Here is a 23,127-nt window from a genome sequence, read left to right as displayed (position 1 = left end):
CCGAATCCCCACCAAGAATGGCTAATGTACAATAAATAAAATTAACTTTATTGCGATTCATATACAAAAGAGACCAAACAACAAAACAAGTTAATAATACGGAAAGAAGAGCAAGATACAGACGGTTTGGTTAGAAAGCAAGAAGGTTAGCAAGCTACTGGGCTAGGACGTTTTTTACAGTGCAGCGAAGGTGCGGAGACGGAGGGACGAAAGTAGTTGGTTAGTCGGAGCCTACAGTGCGCACTCGAAGCAGCGAACCAGCGAAAACCCAGGGGGCTGCAAGACAACATAACTCCAAGTTTGCAAGTACACATGTATGTACACATCTCCTTTAATTCGAACGTTCACATTATCGAGTTTGCACTGCAGTTTGTTTGTTCGTGGGCGTGTACGGATCGCTCGGCGATCCCTACTTGCCGTAGTTGGCACAGCTGCCGCTGGCGTACTCCGGCTCCTCGCAGGTCAGCGTGTGCTCGTCGAAGACCTTGTCCTCGCCGCAGCTGATCAGGCGCGGATGGCCCTCGACGCAGGTGATCAGGCGGTGGCAGTCGCCGGCGACGGGGAAGCGGGGGAAGGGCCAGAAGCGGGCGGCCACCGAGTTGGGGTCCACCTTGGTGGGGCACTTGAAGCCAACGACCGCTGCAATGGTTGGAGTTATTTAAAATATGTACGTGAATACATAGGAAAACAAGAGGGAAAATGGGAAACAGATGTGCCAGAATGGAGCACCGAATGGAAATCGCTTGGAAGTCTAGGTAGTTAGCTTTCGCTTCAGATCTCACCCTCGGGATTGCAGTGCTCCAGCAGCTGATCCGGCCAGTTGCAGCCGTGGATCCTCTCGTCGTAGGCCAGCCCGGCGTCGCAGTCCTGCTCGTGGGGCTCACCGTGGGCGCACTTGATGTAGGTGGTGGAGCAGTCCTTGGAGACCGCGTACAGACCGAACTGGTACTCGCAGGCCGGCGTGGAAATGGGAGTGGCTAGCGGGCGAGAGAGAACAACCGCATTAGTCAGGGAATCCGGCTCGATGGACCAGCTGCTACTCACGATCCCACTGGCGGCCCTTGCAGTCCACCGCCCAGTTGTAGTTGCAGTGGTTGTGCACCGCGCCCTTGCCGTCGAAGAGCAGTCCGTTCTCGCAGGTCTCCAGGGTCAGGGTGCCGTTGGTGCAGAGGAAGAACTGGTCGCAGTTCTCCGTGTGGGCGTACGCCTGCACGCCGTACTTCTCGGGGCACTCCGGGGATCCCACGGCCAGGGCATGTCCTGCAAATCGGACAGATGGCAATTGATAGTGGGGGTCAAATAACTATTTTTTTGATGTTTGTAGTCTATATCAGCCGTACAAGGAAGGTAATATGTACGATACAGCAACTCATTCCCTATCCTAGAATTCATCGAATTACATTATCTTGTTTTTTTCAGTGTAGAAGTGCTATAGGCATATGCAAACGGAGCGATCGAACCGATCGATTGTTTGCATCAGTGTGTTGACCACTGTTCCCACCATTGTCAAACCCGAATCGCACTGGCGTCCACTTCCTTCCTGTCCGCCAGTCGGTCTCCTCCTCCTCCCCCATCTTCTCCTCCACCGCCTCCGCCTTTCCACCTGCCCAACTGGTTTTGATGCAAGTGCAAGTGACGCCACAATCGCGACCACGACACTTTCGCGCATCTTCGCACCGCGTCTAGCGATTCGAATCGCTTCGGAAATGGAAATGGAGTTGTGGAGATGGAGCTTGGGAGCTGGTGTGATGTAAGCCGTAAGATCGGGCAACAGGTTGATGGTTGACTGTTGACTGTCGGTGGCTAATGGGTAATGGTTAATGGCTAGTGGTTGACTTTTCTCGAAGTCGCCAACCGAAAACCAAAGGCAAACACGCAGCTAAATTTAAATCTATGAGGATTTCCGGTATTTAAGTCAATGAGTTATGGACTAAATGTCATCGCTGCCTGATTCTTTTGTTCCTCATCGCAGAGGTTCAACTTGGTCCAATCTGATATCAGCTTGCTTTGGAAACTTTAAGTACTCCATTGAGCACAATGACCACCATGCTGTTCAACTAGTAGGGATTTGTAGGACCATGGAAGGTACTGCTTAGGATCAAGGTGGTGAAGGAAGTGTTGGTTGTTGGGACACAAGCGACATTGATGGCTTTTCGAAAAGGCCAAAGCGGTTGGCGATTAATTAGCTATATCTGTGGCGACAATCCGATGCGATCCGATGTGATCTATGCACCCACCTCTCCCATGGGCCGGTTGGAAACTGGTTGCCTTGGTTAACCCAGAACTAGATCGTATAATGCGAACGATATCGTACCTAATTGTCAACTGGTTTGACGGGCCCAAGTTCTACTTTTGTCGGGGTTTGGCATTTGTTTTACTTAGTTCATTAGCTTGCCGGATCGACTGGCCGATTTAAGATGTCTTACGTCTGCAGTCTATATGATATTATATGATATTATATGATATGTACATAGCACCAAGATCTCTGGCAGTGAGTCAGTGGTGGAAACAAAAGCAAAAGTGATCGGCCGCCTGATCTGCATGCCAAATCAGCTTTGGTTATATGGCTATAGGGTGGCCATAGATCGGCGGGCTCCACCACGCCTAAGTGGAGCAGCAGCCTTCGGCTCGAGAAACCAGTAATTAAAATACATTAAGACTGGAGCTCGACTCGATTCGTTTTGATTCTAGAGGCGAGAACAAAAGAGCAGACCGTTAGATTCGAAGGGGCACTGCGATATAGACGTTCGTACATAAATTATATATATCGCATTTGGACACTCCACGCGATTGCAGTGGAATTTTTGAAAGTAAAAGCTCCGTTTTCGAGGCGCAAACACGCGAGTAATTGAAAGGTTGTGCTAATTGTGAGCCAATCGTTTGATCGGATCGCTCTGCCCAAGGCCCTGGAGCTATAATACAGTTGGACACTTACCACAGGCAATCCAGGCCAGGATCAGGACGCTGCACACTTGGAATCGCTGCATGTTCGGTGCCTGGCATTTAGAAACACATACAAATATGTTACAAACAAATTATTAAGGCGGAAATGCATGGGGTGTTAAGTGGAAAAGCACAAGCAAAGCACACACACGCACCGTAAAAAAATATATATTCAAATGCGCGCAAAAAGTGGAATGGAGAAACTTGAAACTTCCGCTCCAAGATTGTACGTTTTAACGGTTACGCGTTCCAAACTCAACTGAAAAGATTTGTACCGCGCTCCAAGAAGAAGAAGAAGAAGCGGCCGAGCTGCGACTGCGCAGCGTTGACTCGCCAGCAAAGCCAAAAAGTCAAAAATGAAACAAAACACAAAAAAAAAACACGAAAAAGGCAAAAATACAGTAGAAACCGAACAAAACCGAAACCAAACCGAATCGAAAACAAAAAACCCCACAAACGACACCACAGTTTTGCAAAACTTAAGTTTTTCACTTCTTTTTTTTTCGATCCCGCTTTGCCTTTGATTTTTTTTGGGGGCGCCAAAGGTGGGCGGTGGGCGGTGGGCGGTGGGTGGTGCTGTGTGTTGTCACAGCTGCCATTGTTGTTGCATTGTTGCATTGTTGCTGGCTGGTGTTTAATGCAAAACGGGATTTGGGATTGCCAGTGCTGCCAATCCATCCGGTTTCCAGCCAGTGGAAATAGCCCCACAATAGCCGCAATTTGAGAAATATATATTTGATCTGAGGGCAAATCGTTTGCTTTTCCCAATACCAAGCCATATACCATATATATTTATATCGATCGAATCCGTCTTACCAACTTGAGAGCCTATAACAGCCGCGATTTTAGGGGTTTTCTTTTCGATCTGAGGACTTACAACTTGGTTTTCGAAATACAAAACCACATGCCAAGTTTCATATCAATCGTATTCCAGTGCAGAAATCTTCAGTGCTTCTAAATCCCTAATATAATGGTGTAAAATTCTATATTAGCTAGTTTTTAGCTAGTTTACTAGCTAGTTCGCGTCCATTTGCTGGCTTGAAAAAAACACGCCAAGGCGGAAATCGAGCTTCTCTGGCAACATGTGTGATTGAAAGTAAAAGGCAAAGCTCGCGCAGACCATAAGCTTCATTCATGATTGGGCCCCGTTTGCCGATTGCCGTTACATTGTTAACTATTGCAAAACTCTTGCTTTTGCTTTGCTTTGCTCGTGCTGCGGCGATTGCATAAGCACTCTTGCCTGCTTTCTGTGTTCATTTACATGTGTAAATGTGCGGTCCGCTTGGCCACTCGGCCAATTAAAGACTCTTTGCAAGCGACGGAGGGACAAAGGGCTACGATGGATAATGGATGCACCGATCCCGCTTGTCCACGGCGATTATCCGATATTGCGTGTGGAGTGAAAGGTTTGATGGATTGGTCAATCGCCGCTATGCCCCCTGCTATTTCCCCACGAGATGCACACTAATTTTGTATAGATTCGAAATACATAGTTTTTTAATTCGAGAAAGATCGGAGAATGTGGAGTGAGGTTAGGTGTCATGGGTTTACAGACGGTTGCATGATTACTTAAATAAGGTACGTGAAAGTTTCTTATCGTTTGGATTTTGCAGGCAAGTCAAGATGTTTATTAATAAATAATATAGAGAGTATAATATAAAGAGTATTTATACAGTAGGTATAATCGAAATACAAGGAAGTATTTATGAAAAATATATAATGTATAGAAAAGATTTAGATTTAAGACTTGAGGTAGAAGTGAAGTACAAGATTACAGGATTGAAATGCTTATAAAAGAGCATTTTAGGAATAATAAACTGTAGCTTAACAAACTTTAATTGTTTTGAAATTTAAAATTTTAAAGGTAAAAGAAAGAAATGAAGGAAATAGAATGGAAAAGATTCGAGGTTGAAACTTTTAGAAGAACAGAAGTTTGTAAAGAGGGTTTCCTTATAAACAGGAAATTGGTTTAGGAATATCATAAGAAGTAAAGTAGAGAAAACATAGAGAAACCAGAGGGAAATTGAAATTTCAGGCGAAGATCACATAGGATAGCTGAAACAGTATATGGAGTAGTAGTAGTCTCAGGATCGGGAAGATAGATTAGATTGACAGGAGTGGTTTATAAAAAATTCAGTTTATTCTTTTTGTTTAATAATAAGGCGAAAGTCTGAAAGCGGGAAATATATACACAACAATTTGGTAGCGTTCGGTTGGGCACAGAAATGGAGATTGGGTAGTTAGAAAAGTATCTAGAAGTAGGTGAAGAACAGTCAGAAATAGAGAAAGATAGCTGGGAAATAGATGGTCGGAGTATTGAAGTTTAACTGCTACACATACGCTCTATAGGAAATGGGCTAGAACTACTAAATTTAAGTGACTAAGACGCGAATCTGTGTGTTTCGATTTGATTTGATTGATAATTTCTCTCAGTGTGCTTGTGTGTGTGCATGAGTGTGGGTGTGTATGTGATGAGGAGAAGGAGAAGCGACCGGAAGTGGCTTAGTCCTTCTTGTCGTCCACATCCTTGTACCAGTCCTCGCAGCCGGGCACATTCTCGGGAGCATCGCACATCTCGGTGGCATCGTTGTAGACCTCGCCCAGCTGGCAGCCCAGATCCCTGGGATCCTCGCCGTTCAGGCACACGTAGAACTTCTGGCAGTCGGTGGGATGCGGGTACTTGGGGTGGGTCACCACCTGGCCGCGGTCGTCGGTCTTCGGCTGATCCTTGGGGCACACGAAGCCGGTCTCGGAGGTTCCTGAAAGCACACACCACATGCCAGACCATTAGCCCACTCCGGCGCACTGCGTCTCAATCGGTCCACTTACTCTGCTCCGGATTGCAGCCCTCGCGCTTGGCGGTATCCGGCCACACGCAGGTGCCCGAGTACTCGTCGAAGTGCAGGCCCACGGTGCACTTGGTCTCCAGGGCGTCGCCCTCGATGCAGTTGTAGAAGATGTTGCACACGGCGGGATCGGGATGCGCGAAGAAGCCGTTCTTGCGCGGGCAGTACTTGCTGGACTTGGGCTCCTCTGTGAAGGGAAACCGAACAGGGTTAGTTCCTCCGTCTGCCAAGGAGCTACATAACTGCAATGAGCTGTCATCTGAAGTGGCAATGCCAAAGGACGTAGGCCTACTCTTGGAAAGCTCATTGTAATGGTGTATTTGCTTCAAATATAGAGATGTCCAAAAGTATGCTACGTTTTTGGCAAAAGACTCCTTATTCTTCACCAACTCATCTTTTCAACTGATGCGCTCATTAGCAAGTTAATGATGCAATGTAATTGGAGTAACCAGCTTAGCTTTGCCTTGACATAGTTTCGGAAACAACTTACGGAGCTCAGTGCGGTCCTCGCAGTCCACGTTGAAGGGCTGGTCGCACTTGTTGAACTTGCGGTTGAGGGGATCGAAGACCAGGCCATCGGGACAGAGCTTCGCCTTGGCCACTCCGTCGTCGCAGACGTAGAACTTGTCGCACTGCACCTCGTCGGCGAACTGGCCATTGGGCTTCGGGCACTCGAAGTTGGCGGCGGACACGGCTGCTGGTGGTGCGGGGAGGGAAACAGAGGAAAGAAACGAGCACTTCAGTCAACTGGTTTTCCCACTTTCACTTTCCTGGCGACCCCCAGTCGCACTCGAAAGTGTAACAGATCGAACGCCGTGCGATTGCCGCTGGCAATTCCGCATTCGCGGTTTCCTGGTTGCCACCACTCAGTGCGGTGGCCCAAGAAATGGTCAGTGGTTTTCCATTGGAACAGGTTGCTATCGGTGGATAACTTTGACCGGAAACCCACTATGATATAGGGTGGTAGTACTATTTACTCAGCCCATCTGAAATCTCTTACTTGGGCGCCTAAAAGTGTGCTACAAAAATGTACACAATGCGAAAATCACTGCATACTTTTATACACCTTTGCATTCGCTATGCTGAGAATATCTTCTACAAACGAAATTCGGAACTGAAACTTCAGATTTCCCTAACACACCGGTAAGTGATTTCAAATGTCGAAATTTAAATGTCAGAGACGGCTTCGTACTCAGCATGATGCCCAGATTACGACGTTCGGTCCGGGTTCAATGCACTTCTCTGGCGGCCGAGAAGAGCCGTTCTCCACTTGGCCAACAAACTGCAAGAGTTGCATAACCAGCGGCCCAGACAGCCAGACAGCCAGCCAGCATCTTGGGCTTGGCCAGCATTCCAGTTTTTCCAGACGGAAAACGGCCCTCCATCTCGATCTGCATGTGGCCCGCAGATCCGCAAACGCGACCAGATTCCACATTTGAGGCTGGGCCCAGTCTGGCTAAGTCGGCTAAATGTCATTAGCCACTTATGGCTCTTAGCTCTTAGCTCTTAGCTGGCCAAAAACTCTCGATATGCGAAACACACAGCGACAGACCGAGGTAGTCTTGACTTCGGTGTCAGTGTCAAAGTAATTAGCAACCATTTGCGACTCTGACTGGCTGGATGGGCTGGGCACCACCACTGATCCACTCTGAACGATCCACTCTGAACGATTCCCACGGATCCATGATCCATTGATTCACACTCACTTGTCGCCACACACAGGGTCACAGCAATGGCACATAAAAATAACTTCATTTTGGACTCGGGATTTGAGAACAAAAAAAAAAACAGCAGAGCAACCAACGATCCTGGCAACTGGGTACTTGAGCAACTAATCGCGACTCAAGCGCTGCGATGGTTAAACTAAACTAACAACGGAACGCCAAAGAGGCGCACTTTTCAAGACTTTTTACCGGCTCTGCTCGACGTCGCCGTCGACGACGCCGTCGGCTGCGGCAGAGTGATGCCAATGGGCGGGGCCACTACCGCCCCCGCCACTGCCACTGCCACTACCACCAGCACCACCAGCACCACCAGCACCACCAGCACCACCACCACCACCACCACTACTACTTCCACACGAAACCGAGCCAGGCCAAACGAGCTGCGGCTGGAGATGGGAATGGGGATGGGGATGGAGCCGGGGCTCCAAAGGCGACGAAGAAAGGCGAGCCGGAGATGTAATGGCACAAAAACAAGAAAGTCCAGGGGCGAGGACCGGAAAACCGCTGACGAGATGCCCTAGCTTAGTGTGCAATTCTTCAGTGTTGAAAGCGCCACCTGTATCAGATGATTTGGAGCATGCATCGAAATCTTGGAAGAATTAGGAAATGATTCGATGCATTTATAAGCGAACTCTTGCGGATACTCAATGGCAATGTTATTTATTTATTTTATTTATAATGTTATTTATCTAAAATTTAAATGCCGCGAATTCTTGAGTGCTCTTGACCTGCAGAGCCATCTAGCGGTCATTTCTGCAGGTAGGGAAGATGCTAAATGGATTTCCATTAGCGTTTCAATAAATAAAAAATAAAAGTAGATGCTAAAAACGGGTTGTTCTTAAGCATATAGGGTAATAGATAGTTGACACCGTGCAAAAAAAAAAATCGCAGCTTGTAAGCTGCACATTTCCGGGTATTGACCGTCAAAAAGCCAAATGCAATGGAGCGGCCAATGGATGCGATTCGAGTAGGGTATTCGTTCCCTGCGATCAGTGTGTCGATGTGGCCAAAAAAGCCACACACACGCACACACACACCAAGATGAACATAAACAAATTCATATGCGTCAACGGTCCCCGAGTTCAGGTGGCTCGAATTGAGTTGATGGTCCGCATGCAAATGGCTTACACCGATCGATAAAAGGCCAGCACTCAAATGACCATAACAAATGAAGCCAAGCAGGTACAATCCATTTGGTGAACAGTTGGAGTGGAAGACCGTCCTTTCGTCCGAAGTTCCAGCCAAAAGTTGAGGCTTCAAGGCTGAAGAGGACACGCCATGGGCGTAGTTTCGATCTGGATCGGTCTTTTTGTAATTATACTATATGCACATTGCATATATGCATATTTTAGGTCTTGGTAATGGGTAACACACCCAATTGGTCTTGAACGCCACTCCCGCAAATCGAAAATGTAGCAAAATAAGGTGAGATAATATATACAGTATATGCATAATTAAAATAAGAGCCCACTTTGATAAACTATCATTTAGGAATATTAAAACATGATGAAATTAACAAGAGCAAGTAAAAATGTATAAATGTATCTCACAAATTGAAAGGTACTATATATCTGTTAGAAACATGCAGATCTATAGAAATTCCAGTTTTGGGAACTGGTCTACTGAGGATTTGGGGGCGAGATGTAGCCATTTCCGAGGAGCCACGCCCATGAGATGGAAAACTGTGTCATCCCGATGCTTCCAGCGGCCGAGCGGCCGAGCGGCGGAGCATGCCGGTAATATATGTACATAATATATGCATAAATATGCATAAATATGCTAAGCGGCCACGCAATGACCCAAAAGCCGCTGTCCTTGGGAGATGCGATCGATCCGCTCCGCTCGGAGTAGGAAAGAAATAAAAAATAATGAAAATAAAATCAGAGATCGGAGATCGGAGATCGGAGATGCGGCCAAACCAGACGGGCTGCGAAACTAGTTTAGGTTGGCGGCGCGTAGTGGCTAATTAACAATACACTTTTACTCTCGCCCGATCCCGTGTGGAGAAGCCAGGTGGAGGTGGTTCTTGGTAGCCGTCTAAATCTGAAATTCAATTGGCAAATTAATTTGTAAACTAATCGCGCTGGCATCTCGACTGGTTTGGCCTGGGCAATTAGCGAGGGCAAAAAGCGAAGATATCAAGTATCCGCTCATCGGTTGGCCAACTCCCGCCCATGTGCAAGATCTGTCGGCCTGGAGCAAAAAGTTGAGCAGCCCGAGATTTGGCAATTCAAGGTTTTTGCTGCAGCATGGGGATCATCGGAGCGGTTCCAGTTCGAGTCCGGTTTATCAATGCGGTTACGAAACGAGCCGCTCGCTCACTTCAGTTTTTGGGTCGTCCATCGCCTGGCATTTAAATGCAGATGTGCAGATGTGCGGAGGCGCCAAATCGAAACGAAATAAGATCCCCAAAAAGTCTCATGGGCGCATTTACCCCATGAGAACCGCTTCCTTGGATTCGGTATCTTGCAGATACTTTCGGTCAGATACATTCAGCGACCGAAGCACGTACTACTGCTGGACTCGGTGGTGCAGCAACAGCTGGCATTGGTGGCACAAATTACGGCATACATTGTGGAAAGACACATCGCCCAAGTGCGCTTTCTATTTCCACGGCGGGTTCTGGTGATTTCACTGGCCCCAAGACGCGCGTTGAATGTAATTGTCGCTTTGGAGGGGCAATTAAAACACGACATGGTTGCACATACATGGTTGTACATACTTTCAGAACGTATTTTGAAAACTCAGTTTTGAGTCACCGGGGGAATTTCAGCGGTATTTCTTAATTGATTTTTACACTTCGTAGTACTTTACACTCCGCTTTCTTATCAAACAAATTCAATAAGAAGGCATTTGCCGAATTTTTGACCTAAAAGGATTATTAAATTTTGCATGCACATGGGGCATCTGCGTACCATCATTAAGGTTTTATTATTATTATTCCAATTTACCTACAGATGCCTATCTTGGATCTATAAATTAAAAGAAAGTAACACAGATATTTCATAGTTAGATTATGAGAATACAGGTGCATAACTGTAAACCACCTATAACTATACTAACATATTTTTTACCTATTATTAATTATATGGCAATATAATTATATATTAAGCATGATTCTAAGCATGATTTCTAAATAATATAATATAATAAATAAATATAAATATTAATATATATAAATTATGTTGCAGTGTAGGCGAAATGTAACTGTAACTAACAGCGTGCTGTTAAGCGCAGCAGTGCTGCCAGACCGCTGCGCTAGAGCATGGGAGTAGTGGAACTATCGCTGTCACGACAGCTGTTCACAACTATCGTCGTACAGTAGTAAAAGCTTATTCCTGTGTTTAAACCCGTGTTAATTGAGAATTGGGAATTCCGCTAGGGATCCTAGTCTTCCACAACCTTTGGGTATCTCTATAAACCAGCCGCGCCCATTATCTCCTTCGTGTGCCAATAACTGTGCAAAGTAACTGGCCGTGGGCGATGTTCCATCTCTAGTTAGTCAAAACATTAAAGTCAGTCGCATTTTTACATTGTTGAAAAATGATGATTTAAGTACTTAAAAAGCAGCCGAACATCGAGTAAAGACAGTCAAGAGGTGGGTTTTTGTGCATTTCATGGAAAAATCACCAGAGCAGTGAGAGAAGGGATTTGAAAAACGCAGCCAGGGCGAAAAGACGTCACAGTCCAATCGCTGGATTATTGATTTTTTTTTTTTGACCGAGCAAAGGAAAGTAAGGTGACGGCCACTCACTGGGTTACCGGGGAATGAGCTCCACTTGGCGATAGGAGAACATATGCGTTGGCTGTGCTACGCCAAGCGAGCGGTGGAGAACCACACAGCGCACCCACTTTCATTGCTTCTGGCCAGCAGTTGGTGACATCATCAGAGCTACCAATATTGGCGACCATTAATCATGCTTTCCCCTTGCAGAGAACTTGGCCCGCCAGAGATCGAGAGTCCCGTACCGAAAGCCCACTCGAACAGCAAATCGCAGCAGCTAATCCCCCCGAGAAATGGATCGCAAGGCTGAGCTGGAACGCAAGAAGGCCAAGTTGGCCGCCCTGCGCGAGGAGAAGGATCGCCGGCGGCGCGAGAAGGAGATCAAGGACATGGAGGAGGCGGCCGGTCGCATTGGCGGCGGAGCAGGCATCGACAAGGATCAGCGCAAGTGGGTTTGCCATACGCTTCTCCTCGGAGCTGACTCAGCACCGACCTCATCCGACTTTCGTTCGCCTCTTTCAGGGATCTCGACGAAATGCTGTCATCGCTGGGCGTGGCCCCCGTCTCCGAGGTCCTTTCCTCACTCTCCTCCGTCAACTCGATGACATCGGACAACTCCAACACACAGACCCCCGACGCCAGCCTCCAAGCCACCGTCAATGGCCAGAGGTGAGCCAGCTTATAGCAAAGCCTTGTGGGTAGAATTGCCATCTTAAGCAGAAGTGAATTAGACATGTTAGGCATATTATATTATTATATAGGCATAGAGATTTGATTTAAAATTAGTAAACAACTGTAGAATATGTAGAATCCTGGTTAGGAAGCGTGGCTATCCAGACACAATTTTTACGATTCAATCTTAGCACTAGCCGTTTTAAGAATTGTTGAGGCTTAGTGTTGCACAAATTGGACAATGGGCTTTTTACGATCAATGTATCCTTATTTGAGGTACTATTACTATTGCTATTTAACCAATTCCTAACTAATACCGATTTCTTATGTACACCCTCACCAGCGGCGGAAAGAAACAGCCCCTCAACCTGAGCGTCTACAATGTGCAGGCTACGAACATTCCACCAAAAGAGACGCTGGTCTACACGAAGCAGACCCAGACGACCAGTACCGGAGGCGGAAACGGCGATGGTGCGTATTGCCCCCGGGGCGGGGATCTGGTTGGGCTCTACTGTAACCACTATCCATAGTTTGACTCCATCTTTCGCTACTGTCGCCGTTCTTATTCTTGGTCTCGTTGTTAACTGTGTTTGGCTTCCCTGCGCTCCTGTTTCCCCGACTCCGTCTCCGTCCGCCGGAGGAGCAGTGCATCTCTCGCCCTCACTCTCTCTCTGTCCATGTCTGTGCTCCCAACTGTCCCTTTCTGTCTGGTGCTAGTTTACACCGCTGCATGCTGACCCTGTTTCCGCGCTTTGTTCCCCATCAAGTGCCCCCAACTCCCGTCCCTCCTAGCAGAGAAAGAACAAAGATCCAAACAGAAACCATAATCCATAGTGAAATAAAATAACAAATACAGTTCTTTCTTGCCACTCCTCGCCTCTGTCAGGATATATGGAGGACTGGTGGCGTCCACGCAAAGGTACTAATCTTAATTTTAAGCAAACTCCACACCTAATCACACATCAGCACACGAATATTGTTGTGACAAAACGAAGCGGCTTACACATGTGAATACACGAGTGGCTCCATGTGAACCGCCCACACGACTTAGTCTAAATTTGCTCCAAGGCTCTGCAGGCAGAAGGATGTCAGCATCGTACATGCGCAGACAATTCGGCGGACTATCTACTGGACTGCTTGAATTTAGACAGCTTCCTTTTTGCCTCGGCCCAATTTGGTTGCAATGCCCAAGAAACGCAGTTGCTGGTCGATTGATCATCTTATGGCAGCTTTCTCTTGATTTGGCCTATCCGCATTATTGGTTTTTGCTTCCTTCTGTCTATTCCATCATTTGTTTTTGTTAGTTTATTGTATATATTTTAGGAACTGGAAAAGCTGAGACACGATTTCTAAAACCATGCGTCACTATTTTGTTTACTTTTATGCAATTCAGCACACTCTCTAAGCGCTTCAATCCGAACTTATTAAAAATATCGTTCCTGTCCACCCCTATGAAGTCTAAACTTTAATTTGATATAGGTTGTAAAAAGTACTGCAACGCAATGTGTTATGTTTACCCCCTCTTTAAACCCTCCTGTTTACAATTATTACTTTAATTTTTGTCGCGTTTTTGTAAAGGTTGTTGGTAGCACCAAGCATTACACCAATTGGCCTTGTTTCGCTTCATTTACGCCGCAGTCTCGACTCATTTCCGCATGGCCATCGCTGCCCAGCATCAATCTGTCCATCCACATGCATATCCACATCCATATCCATCCATGTCCACATCCGAACCCATAGATCATTAGAGTGTACACCGTTCGAGCGCATTTAATAATTTGTCTATTTACTTTCTCTTTCTTCCCTCTTAACTGTTTTTGGCACGCACGCAAAAAAAACTGCAGCTCATGCTACGGATTATTATGGTGAGTAGTCCCCGTTGTTTGCGTAATTCCGTACTTAGAACTTTTCAGCCTCCGTAGCGGTCTGTGTGCCACCCGTAAGAAGCGTATCGTATCTATCTATACCCGTAGCCGTATATATTACCATTACCTTGAATCTGAACCTCTCTATGCCGAACTTATCTATATACTCGCATTATGTATTTGTGTAGTTTGCTCTATCTCTATCCACAACACGATCTATGCTCCTCCTTAGAGTTTTTCTGACTTGCTTAGTGTACGCTTGATATCGTAATCCTATCCTAGAATATACATACATCTATGTCTATGCCCTATGTCCTAGCCTCTCGTGGTTGCTTCTTCGATCTTTGTTTCCGATTTGGTCGTTTGATTTGCATCCCAACCGGGATTGTATACAAATATTTATTACATTTTATATGATTTATATGACATTTGTTTCAATTAGCTCGATAACTACCTGAAAAAAGATTCGTATCAGTTCGTATCAGATCTTATAGACCTTGTGTAAAAATCGTTTATATTGAATGGAAAATGAAAAGCAAATTTGTAATCTCCACCCAATTTTTAAGTTCTTTATTCGTTTAAGTACTTTTCGTAATCGCTTTAAGTTGAGTTTTAAAATAATTTTTTTTGTAATTTGTTGTCTTAATTTATGTATGACCCATCATAAGTATTGACGGTTCTTCTAAAACATGCGTACCAAAGGTATAATTTACATTTTTTGTACTTTTTAGCATAACCGATCTATTACTTAAATATTTGAATTCGATTTCTTTTCCCCAGAGTATTTTTAAGTCTACGCTACTGTCTAAGAATCAAATGCATAAATCAAACATACACACGTATAAGAGAACCTCCATCTGTAAGCACGAATAGCCTTTATCTTAATATCGTTTGTATGATTGCGTATCAGATATATTAGCTAAACATCCTAAGCTGTATTATAAACACTTTCTCCTCCCCTCGCTACCTTTTGTGTTCCATCATATGAGCCAGGCTTGTGTGCTAATAGTACTTATACATATACCCTACTTAATCATATTTTACATATTCGTGTGATAATTTCGCCAAGCAACAAGTGTAGAGCACACTAAAAACCAACATTTTTCACTTCTTACCGTATGCATTTTGTTTAAACATTGACTATCGATCGATTTGTCGATTTAAATGGGCGGTATGCTAAAGCCAAAGTCATGTTTTTTTTTTTCGTTTTGATTTGAAGAATCACAAACTACCAAATACCAGCAATGTTTGTACAATATATTTATTTCTTTATATTTCTTCAAGATGAATACAATCTTAATCCGGGTTTAGAGTGGGAGGATGAATTCACAGGTAGGTACAGGCCAGCCGCCCGAACCAAAATATTGAACAGTGACGGAATCGACATGAAGCAAAATAGGAACGTTCCAATTCTCACTTTGCCAGCGAAACGAAATCAGAAGTTAGAGCGAAATCCCAGAAAAGTCAGCGCGTTTAAATCGGTCCTGTGAGGTGTCAGTGTTGGAAAGCGAATTAAAAAGCAGAAACACGCGCCCCCACAAAAGTGTAAAAACGGACCAATGCCCTTTCTCGCTCTATCTCCCCCTCTCTCTCTCTATTTATCTTTCCGACTCTTTCGCTCCTTCATCTCTGCTTGTGTACATCCTACATTTGCATGACTGGTGATGCTCCTGCATTGCCCGCCCCTCATTGTGTGTCGTGTTGCTAATCCCAGTCATTCATCCTGAAACCCGAGTTAACAATGTCCTAACCACTAACAAAAACTTATCGCACAAGAAAACAACGAAAACGCAGCAGCGACAGGAAGCTAGGCTTGCTCCATTTCACTCACTCTCATGCAAACTCGGCAGCGAGTGACTTCCTGCCTGTCTCTCTCGCTCTCTCAGCTATTGATCCCGATAACCGATACCCTCTTCAATTACAGCACTGTTACAGAATCGAAATCGATCAATCGGCCGTTAGCTTAACCTTGTTTAATATATGTGTAATATATTTCTAGCATAAAACTAAATAATTTTAAGTGCAAGCAATTATAAATTGGGTGGAGACAAATGCAAAAACGATGTACAATAGCGATAACGTTGATTCAATCGAAACAGAACCAGAGCTAAACCGCAGTAGGAAAAATGTAAATTTTTGATTTCAGTAATTGGCTTTGTATATTAACCAGGTGAAAAACAAAACCGAGAACCGAAAACCAAACACCACACCAAGCGCACACACTCGCACACTCACCTGTCCATGCCCTAACACTGTATATATCGATAACCAACTGCAGTCTGATATATGCACCTGTGTGAGTGCCTTTAACAGTGTTTAACAGTTTATTAACAGCCATGCACCTGCCGCCACATCTTCCTTTTCTTTCTCTCTCTCTCCCTCCCTCTCACTCACTCACTTTCTCTGCCTCTGTCCATCCCTTTCCCCCGATGTGATGCACGCACGCACACAGACACACTCGAAAGAAGACGAGGACAGGCGAGAGGAACCAATGTGCTGCAATGCTCCTTCTCTCCCTCTCTCTCGCTTTCCCCCTCACACTTAGAGCTTCATATAGCACCCCTGCCACCAAAGTCATGACACTATCCCATCCAGTCTCCAAATCCAAGACCCACAATCCCGCCTCAAGGAGCCCCACAAACAAAGCCAAATGTCTCAGACAATTGCAGTTCCTAGCCAAGCAAACGAAGACGAAGAAGAACGCGTAATGATAACTCAATCTAAACTCAAATAAGTTCTAAACCAAATCGAATCAGATCGAATCAATCAGAGCCGAAAGTAGAATTGTTCCTGTTCTGTCGATTGTCATGTTCCTCTAGCTGTGTTAGTTTTATACCTTAAACAGTGCTTGCATTTGATGCCCAAGGAGACGACGAAGAGAGCTCACTGCAGAACCTGGGCAACGGATTCACCTCCAAGCTGCCCCCGGGCTATCTCACCCACGGCCTGCCCACCGTCAAGGACGTCGCCCCGGCCATCACGCCCCTGGAGATCAAGAAGGAGACCGAAGTGAAGAAGGAGGGTGAGTTAATGCTAGCCAACTATTTAATTATATTTAAGGTGTTGTTATGTTTTGCTTCAAAATGATGATGATATCATATTGATGCATTTCATAATAATAAGAGCTCAAATGCTGTTTCGATCAGTGCTAAGCAAGTAACAAGCTCTCCACAAATATTCCTCCTCTCCATCTTTCCCACAGTCAACGAGCTGTCCGAGGAGCAGAAGCAGATGATCATACTGTCGGAGAACTTCCAGCGGTTCGTGGTGCGCGCCGGCCGCGTCATCGAACGGGCCCTCTCGGAGAATGTGGACATATACACGGACTACATCGGCGGCGGCGACAGCGAGGAGGCGAACGACGAGCGATCGCACGCGCGACTCTCGCTGAACCGCGTCTTCTACGACGAGCGCTGGTCGAAGAACCGCTGCATCACCAGTATGGACTGGTCCACCCACTTCCCCGAGCTGGTGGTGGGCTCGTACCACAACAACGAGGAGAGCCCCAACGAGCCGGACGGCGTGGTGATGGTGTGGAACACCAAGTTCAAGAAGAGCACGCCCGAGGACGTCTTCCACTGCCAGAGCGCGGTGATGTCCACCTGCTTTGCCAAGTTCAATCCCAACCTGATCCTCGGCGGCACCTATTCGGGCCAGATTGTGCTGTGGGACAATCGCGTGCAGAAGCGCACGCCCATCCAGCGCACGCCCCTCAGTGCCGCGGCGCACACGCATCCCGTCTACTGCCTCCAGATGGTGGGCACCCAGAACGCGCACAACGTCATCTCCATATCCTCGGATGGCAAGCTGTGCTCCTGGTCGCTGGACATGCTGTCGCAACCACAGGACACGCTCGAGCTGCAGCAGCGCCAGTCGAAGGCCATTGCCATTACATCGATGGCCTTCCCGGCCAACGAGATCAACAGCCTGGTGATGGGCAGCGAGGACGGCTACGTCTACTCCGCCTCGCGCCACGGCCTGCGCTCCGGGGTCAACGAGGTGTACGAACGCCATCTTGGCCCTATCACTGGCATATCCACGCACTACAACCAGCTGTCGCCGGACTTTGGCCACCTCTTCCTAACCTCGTCCATTGACTGGACCATCAAGCTCTGGTCGCTAAAGGTACGCAGTTCAAGTTGCCAGCTCGCTGTCCTCTCCGGAATGAATTTAAATATACCGCACCTCTTTCAGGACACAAAGCCGCTGTACTCCTTTGAGGACAACTCCGACTACGTGATGGACGTCGCCTGGTCGCCCGTGCATCCCGCACTCTTCGCCGCCGTCGACGGCAGCGGCCGCCTGGACCTGTGGAACCTCAACCAAGACACGGAGGTGCCGACCGCCTCGATCGTCGTGGCGGGAGCACCAGCCCTTAACCGCGTTTCCTGGACCCCATCCGGCCTGCACGTGTGCATCGGCGACGAGGCCGGCAAGCTGTACGTCTACGACGTGGCCGAGAATCTGGCGCAGCCATCGCGCGACGAATGGTCGCGGTTCAACACCCATCTTAGCGAGATCAAGATGAACCAGAGCGACGAGGTCTAGGACGATATGGTTAACTGGTAGTTGATAGTCGATACCACTTTTGCTAAGCTTACAGGAGCGTCCTTGAATGAAATTTAATTTGTATTTTTGTATCTTTTGTGATCCCGCTACTGTGTATAGCCAGCCCAGAACTCAAAACTCAACCGCTGTCCAAGTGCTCAGAATCACTCCAAAGCCCCCAAGAAATCAGGGGAAACTGCAACATTCTCTAAAATGAAACTAGACATACATGCATATACATATACGAAGAGCAGAACTTGAAGTTTATCTATTTGATTGGTATATGCATTGTTTTGTTACTCCATATTGGTTTCATTCTATAGGTGTTTCCCCAGTTCCGTTTCCACCACCAATCGCAACCAAATTGGCGGAGTTTCCACATTTTCTTATCGATTCCGACTCCATGGAAATTTGATTAGTGGTGGCAACGGAACAGCAAGTAGGATTCATACTTTATTTTAAATTAGTGGAACTAACAGGATTGCAGAATAATGATCGTTTGCTCGACTGTCGGGCAGGCTGAGAGCAACACATAAATAAATTAAATGCTACATATTATATACAACGTATTAAGAGTGGAAGTGGGGGCTCGGGAATGAAGGTACGAGCACTGACGATGGAGCTGCGTCCCCTCTCAACTGAAAGAGCCCAAATGTAAATGTATTATAGCGAAGCCTATTTAACGAGATTAAATAAACATAATATCTATATACACCTGCAAGAACAAGATGTCTATTATTTGGCTCGGATATGAAGTGTATACCCTCAGAAATGATTTTATTCGGTATTTTGAAGCATTGCTGATTGTTTTTTAAGATCTGAAAACATTTGAAGCGACTTTTTCCAAGCCACTTAAATCAATTTTTAACTCTTTCGGCACAAAGCGCATTAAAAATCCCATTAAAACCGAGATGTCTGTGCACATTTTACGGTTTCAATTAATTAATTCAAAAAATGTGCCGAATGAATCAGTTACTTTGGAATTCAAGTGCAGCTTCCATTAGAAGCGGAATTAAAAGCTCTCTCTCGCGCTCGCGAAAGCTCATACACTGAGAGAAACAGGATGGGCTTCAAACGGTGAAATAGCAGGTAACTTTGTTGCAATACATCGCATCCATACAGACAACAAACGCTTTTAAATAAAAATCTTTCGGTTTATATTTCGAAAAGAATTCAAAAATATTCCTTCTATGTTAAAACAAACGAAATTAGATAAAAACGAACGCTTTTGAGCCAAAACAAATACAAGATGTGTATTTTATTACGTAGCCGAGTGCTGCCATCCAAACAAGTCTCATTTTTCTCCGTGTGTAAAACTTGTGCTCTGCAGCGAGCGCAAACCGGAGAGCACGGAAAAGAGACCCCGGTGCAGTGCCTCCCAATCCGAATTATTCAGCAAAAGCAGGCGGAGACTGCAAGACGTCGCAAGAAGAATTCGCAAATAAGTCCCAGTAGAAAGGCGCTGATTCCTGTGAATTCGTCTACTGCAGAGCCCAAAGGAACCCAAGGAATCTTCCAGCTGCATGATGGACTACAAAGTGAGTGGATTGGACTGCCAGGCTAGATATGATTCCATTATTGCACTTATGCATTTTATTGATTTGCCACGGCGATGCGTCACTCGCTACACGGAAAGAAAAATGCATATGGTTTGGAGGTATCAACTTTCCAAAATATTAGTTTCTATCGAAAACAGAGAGTTACCATAGAAGAGCATTGTATGCAGCTACCAGTTGCATGTACATACTTTCTCCTATGTGAAATGTGATATCAAAGTAAAAAAGTTTAGAAGGCAGCGATAGTACTTAAACCCAGACCTTCCTTACTTTGCATGTTCCAGATATTGTCTATGAATGGAACATAATGAGATCGTAGAAATCACTATCGCAAATGAATAATGTGAATATGACCGTAATATTTGTTAGGCTGCTAGTATTAAAGATTACTTTTTTGGTAAAAATAAATACATTTTCACTGTGCAGCCCGTGCCCACGGTTAAGGACGCAGCTCCCTTCGACGCCGCCCAGGACGCCCAGGTGCTGCGGGCGGCGATGAAGGGATTCGGCACCAACGAGCAAGAGATCATCGACGTGCTCGTCGGCAGGAGCAACCAGCAGAGGCAGACGATCAAGGCGGTTTACGAGGCGGAGTTCGAGCGCGACCTGGTGGACGATCTAAAGGACGAGCTGGGCGGCAAGTTCGAGGACGTGATCGTGGGCCTAATGATGCCACCGGTGGAGTACCTGTGCAAGCAACTGCACGCAGCCATGGCGGGCATCGGCACCGAGGAGGCCACACTCGTCGAGATCCTGTGCACCAAGACCAACGAGGAGATGGCCCAGATCGTGGCCGTCTACGAGGAGCGCTACCAGCGTCCGCTGGCCGAGCAGATGTGCAGCGAGACCTCCGGCTTCTTCCGTCGCCTGCTCACGCTGATCGTGACCGGAGTGCGTGACGGACTGGACACGCCCGTCGACGTCGACCAGGCCAAAGAGCAAGCCGCCCAGCTCTACTCGGCCGGCGAGGCCAAGCTGGGAACGGACGAGGAGGTCTTCAACCGGATCATGTCGCACGCCAGCTTCCCACAGCTGCGACTCGTCTTCGAGGAGTACAAGGAGCTCTCCGGGCAGACCATCGAGCAGGCCATCAAGCACGAGATGTCCGACGAGCTGCACGAGGCCATGATGGCCATAGGTCAGTATATTAAACTGTTCATTGTTGTAACAGACACTTGCCCAAATGACACACCTCTTAACCTTTCAGTTGAGTGCGTCCAGTCACCGGCAGCCTTCTTCGCCAACCGCCTGTACAAGGCCATGAATGGCGCCGGCACCGATGACGCCACGCTCATCCGCATCATTGTCAGCCGCTCGGAGATCGACCTGGAGACCATTAAGCAGGAGTTCGAGCGAATCTACAACCGTACGCTGCACAGCGCCGTGGTGGTAAGTGGATCTCGCAGAATCGCGAGTGCCTCGCACATGGTTAACGCATCCCTTTCCCCTTCTCTTCACCTGCTTGTCGGTATTTGTTGCGGTGTTTGTGGTGTCCTAGGACGTAAGTATTGGCCACGCCTATGGTGAAACGGATGCATTCCTGGTCCTGGTTATTCCACGCTATCAAGTGCTCCTTTTGCGCTACATATGCTGCCAAAATCCCCACCAAATTATTTCTAAAACGCCGAAGCAAACTGGCTCTTGGACTTTTTTCAAAATCTCATTATCGGCTTGCCAAAAAGTATTCTTGGGCAAAGTAGTAATTGTAGTGTAGAGGGCATAGCCAAAAAAGCAAGAACTTGGATCTCGCTTCAATACGTTTCTTTCTTTACTTTCCAGGCGGAGACCTCTGGTGACTACAAGCGGGCCCTGACTGCCCTACTGGGATCCGCCTAGTCGCGAGGATGTGGCAGCTGGTCCGCCCAATATTGTATTCGTGTTAATAGCATTACTCGTAGTGTGCCTTTTAGGAAAATCGCTTTTAATGTCGTCTGCGCATGCGCACACTGTTGGCAATAAATAAACGCATATAGCAGCAGTTTTAACCAATGCGACGACTGACATAAGCCTAGAGATCTGGGATCTGGCATCTAGGATCGGACATCGGGACTACTTAAAGAAGAGCTTGTGCAACTGCTTGGACTTCACGGGCACAAATTCTTGCATTGCATCCGGGTTGGTCCAGGAGGCCACAGAGTTTTGAAGCTCCGTGCAAGGCGCCTCCCGATGGATGTACTCTTTCAGGATAAAGTCATTCTCGATCTCGTGGTGGAAGCGGGTGTCGTGCATCCGGATTAGCACGTGGTCCACGCGCAGAAAGTGGCGCAAAAGGATGAAGAAACCGGAGGGCATCACGCGCTGTCCCAGAAAGAGTTGGGCTTCTTGGAGAAGGGCTCTATAATATGTATATATCAGCACTTACGATTCGCACGCTCATCACCGAGATCCCGTGGTCGTGCAGCTCGTCCTCGAACAGAGTTAAATCGTGGTAGAAGATGATGTTCTCGCGCTGCATCAGCTTGAACTTGTTCAGCGTCTGATCCGTGGTCTCCGACCGCACTTTTTCGTTCATGGTGCCCTGGTATGTGGAGGTGAATGTCCAGTCGAAAGGCTTGAACTTCTCCTCCATTGTCTGCTCGTTACTGGAGTATAGAATTCAATCATTGGGGCAAATTATAGAAGAACAACAGTAGAACGATCCATATCCCAATCTCAATGGGAGTACGCACCGCGTTTCCCGCCACTCCTGAGCACAAGCGACCTCCAGCGGCTGCTTCCCATTGTCCACCAGCGCCAGCGCGTCCATGGGGCAGAACTCGAGAGCGGCGCCGTCCTTGTGCTTCAGCACCAGCCGATTCTTGTGGAACACCATATCAGGCAGGTGGGGCAGCTGCAGGGAGTGCTGGTAGTGGCAGAGGTCGCAGCGGTCGGCCGAGTCCTTGGGACAGCACTCGGCGGTTCCCAGTTGGCAGCTGCTCTTTAGGATGTGCGACTTCTCGTAGCTAATGACCCAGTCGTGGAACTGGATGGACTCGCTGTCCACCGGCAGCCGGGGCACAAAGCTCTGCAGGCCGGGATTGCATTAAGTGTTTGGCCATTGGAACTGGGCTATACCAACACATACCTCCATGGACATTCTACAGATATGTCAAATGATTTCACAGCGTCTTTCCAAATCGAAAATACCGTTCCAAATCCTCCTATTGATCCTGTTAAAAATCTTTGTTATTATGTTAGGGATGCCAGTGTCGATTACTTCCGAAGCTTAGCGGCGGTACTATCGAGGTTTTTCGATTGCAGCGCAATATT

General features: G+C 46.9%; 5 protein-coding genes across 25 annotated transcripts; 2 read left to right on the top strand and 3 right to left on the bottom strand.

Moving 5' to 3' along the window:
- Positions 1-27: 27 nt before the first annotated feature.
- On the bottom strand, positions 28-3,210 carry LOC117148576 (protein obstructor-E). The gene is made up of 5 exons (XM_033316043.1): positions 3,099-3,210; positions 2,936-2,996; positions 1,045-1,260; positions 783-977; positions 28-639 (listed from the first exon to the last, which is right to left on the bottom strand). Exons 2-5 carry the CDS (start codon positions 2,985-2,987, stop codon positions 410-412), a joined length of 693 nt encoding a protein of 230 aa, XP_033171934.1. The 5' UTR covers positions 2,988-2,996; positions 3,099-3,210; the 3' UTR covers positions 28-409.
- Positions 3,211-4,421: 1,211 nt separating this feature from the next.
- On the bottom strand, positions 4,422-7,668 carry LOC117148575 (protein obstructor-E). 2 transcript variants are annotated; one of them, XM_033316040.1, is made up of 4 exons: positions 7,496-7,668; positions 6,280-6,486; positions 5,773-5,976; positions 4,422-5,702 (listed from the first exon to the last, which is right to left on the bottom strand). In XM_033316040.1, the coding sequence occupies exons 1-4, from the start codon at positions 7,542-7,544 to the stop codon at positions 5,446-5,448; spliced, it is 717 nt and encodes a 238-aa protein (XP_033171931.1). In that variant the 5' UTR covers positions 7,545-7,668; the 3' UTR covers positions 4,422-5,445. The 2 variants fall into 2 exon arrangements, with proteins under 2 accessions (XP_033171931.1, XP_033171932.1); XM_033316041.1 differs by having other exon boundaries at positions 6,280-6,483.
- A 3,147-nt stretch (positions 7,669-10,815) lies between these two features.
- LOC117148498 (cytoplasmic dynein 1 intermediate chain) lies at positions 10,816-19,046 on the top strand. Of its 19 annotated transcripts, none has more exons than XM_033315885.1 (10): positions 10,817-11,111; positions 11,448-11,685; positions 11,760-11,906; positions 12,253-12,380; positions 12,796-12,828; positions 13,754-13,774; positions 15,059-15,106; positions 16,620-16,796; positions 16,977-17,899; positions 17,969-19,046. In XM_033315885.1, the coding sequence occupies exons 2-10, from the start codon at positions 11,531-11,533 to the stop codon at positions 18,320-18,322; spliced, it is 1,986 nt and encodes a 661-aa protein (XP_033171776.1). In that variant the 5' UTR covers positions 10,817-11,111; positions 11,448-11,530; the 3' UTR covers positions 18,323-19,046. The 19 variants fall into 19 exon arrangements, with proteins under 19 accessions (XP_033171780.1, XP_033171776.1, XP_033171775.1 ...); XM_033315884.1 differs by having other exon boundaries at positions 12,766-12,828; positions 16,644-16,796; XM_033315883.1 differs by having other exon boundaries at positions 12,766-12,828; positions 16,641-16,796.
- A 658-nt stretch (positions 19,047-19,704) lies between these two features.
- LOC117148500 (annexin B10) lies at positions 19,705-21,863 on the top strand. Of its 2 annotated transcripts, XM_033315902.1 has the most exons (5): positions 19,705-19,860; positions 20,305-21,016; positions 21,086-21,267; positions 21,377-21,379; positions 21,658-21,863. In XM_033315902.1, the coding sequence occupies exons 1-5, from the start codon at positions 19,846-19,848 to the stop codon at positions 21,712-21,714; spliced, it is 969 nt and encodes a 322-aa protein (XP_033171793.1). In that variant the 5' UTR covers positions 19,705-19,845; the 3' UTR covers positions 21,715-21,863. The 2 variants fall into 2 exon arrangements, with proteins under 2 accessions (XP_033171793.1, XP_033171794.1); XM_033315903.1 differs by lacking the exon at positions 21,377-21,379.
- Positions 21,779-23,084, bottom strand: LOC117148503 (TIP41-like protein). The gene is made up of 4 exons (XM_033315905.1): positions 22,943-23,084; positions 22,548-22,882; positions 22,241-22,460; positions 21,779-22,176 (listed from the first exon to the last, which is right to left on the bottom strand). Exons 1-4 carry the CDS (start codon positions 22,952-22,954, stop codon positions 21,928-21,930), a joined length of 816 nt encoding a protein of 271 aa, XP_033171796.1. The 5' UTR covers positions 22,955-23,084; the 3' UTR covers positions 21,779-21,927.
- Between the last annotated feature and the right edge of the window lie 43 nt (positions 23,085-23,127).

Source organism: Drosophila mauritiana, chromosome X, assembly GCF_004382145.1.
Source record: "Drosophila mauritiana strain mau12 chromosome X, ASM438214v1, whole genome shotgun sequence".
Classification (NCBI taxonomy): Eukaryota; Metazoa; Arthropoda; class Insecta; order Diptera; family Drosophilidae; genus Drosophila; species Drosophila mauritiana.
The sequence above is the reverse complement of the archived record's forward strand: the minus strand, read 5'-3'. Positions and strand labels throughout refer to the sequence as shown.

What these genes read in the sequence shown, in the direction of transcription:
- LOC117148576 (XM_033316043.1), bottom strand. Translation starts at nt 2,987, where the DNA reads ATGCAGCGATTCCAAGTGTGCAGCGTCCTGATCCTGGCCTGGATTGCC. An exon ending in CCTGGCCTGGATTGCCTGTG is followed by an intron (nt 1,261 to 2,935) that starts GTAAGTGTCCAA and finishes TCCGATTTGCAG; the next exon opens with GACATGCCCTGGCCGTGGGA. An exon ending in CAAGGGCCGCCAGTGGGATC is followed by an intron (nt 978 to 1,044) that starts GTGAGTAGCAGC and finishes CTCGCCCGCTAG; the next exon opens with CCACTCCCATTTCCACGCCG.
- LOC117148575 (XM_033316040.1), bottom strand. Translation starts at nt 7,544, where the DNA reads ATGAAGTTATTTTTATGTGCCATTGCTGTGACCCTGTGTGTGGCGACA. An exon ending in GACCCTGTGTGTGGCGACAA is followed by an intron (nt 6,487 to 7,495) that starts GTGAGTGTGAAT and finishes CCGCACCACCAG; the next exon opens with CAGCCGTGTCCGCCGCCAAC. An exon ending in CGAGGACCGCACTGAGCTCC is followed by an intron (nt 5,977 to 6,279) that starts GTAAGTTGTTTC and finishes TTCCCTTCACAG; the next exon opens with AGGAGCCCAAGTCCAGCAAG.
- LOC117148498 (XM_033315880.1), top strand. Translation starts at nt 11,531, where the DNA reads ATGGATCGCAAGGCTGAGCTGGAACGCAAGAAGGCCAAGTTGGCCGCC. An exon ending in CTGGTGGCGTCCACGCAAAG is followed by an intron (nt 12,829 to 13,753) that starts GTACTAATCTTA and finishes AAAAAACTGCAG; the next exon opens with CTCATGCTACGGATTATTAT. An exon ending in TCAAGCTCTGGTCGCTAAAG is followed by an intron (nt 17,900 to 17,968) that starts GTACGCAGTTCA and finishes CACCTCTTTCAG; the next exon opens with GACACAAAGCCGCTGTACTC.
- LOC117148503 (XM_033315905.1), bottom strand. An exon ending in CAGGAGTGGCGGGAAACGCG is followed by an intron (nt 22,461 to 22,547) that starts GTGCGTACTCCC and finishes TCTATACTCCAG; the next exon opens with TAACGAGCAGACAATGGAGG. An exon ending in CGGTGATGAGCGTGCGAATC is followed by an intron (nt 22,177 to 22,240) that starts GTAAGTGCTGAT and finishes TTTCTGGGACAG; the next exon opens with CGCGTGATGCCCTCCGGTTT.
- LOC117148500 (XM_033315902.1), top strand. An exon ending in CGAGGCCATGATGGCCATAG is followed by an intron (nt 21,017 to 21,085) that starts GTCAGTATATTA and finishes TTAACCTTTCAG; the next exon opens with TTGAGTGCGTCCAGTCACCG.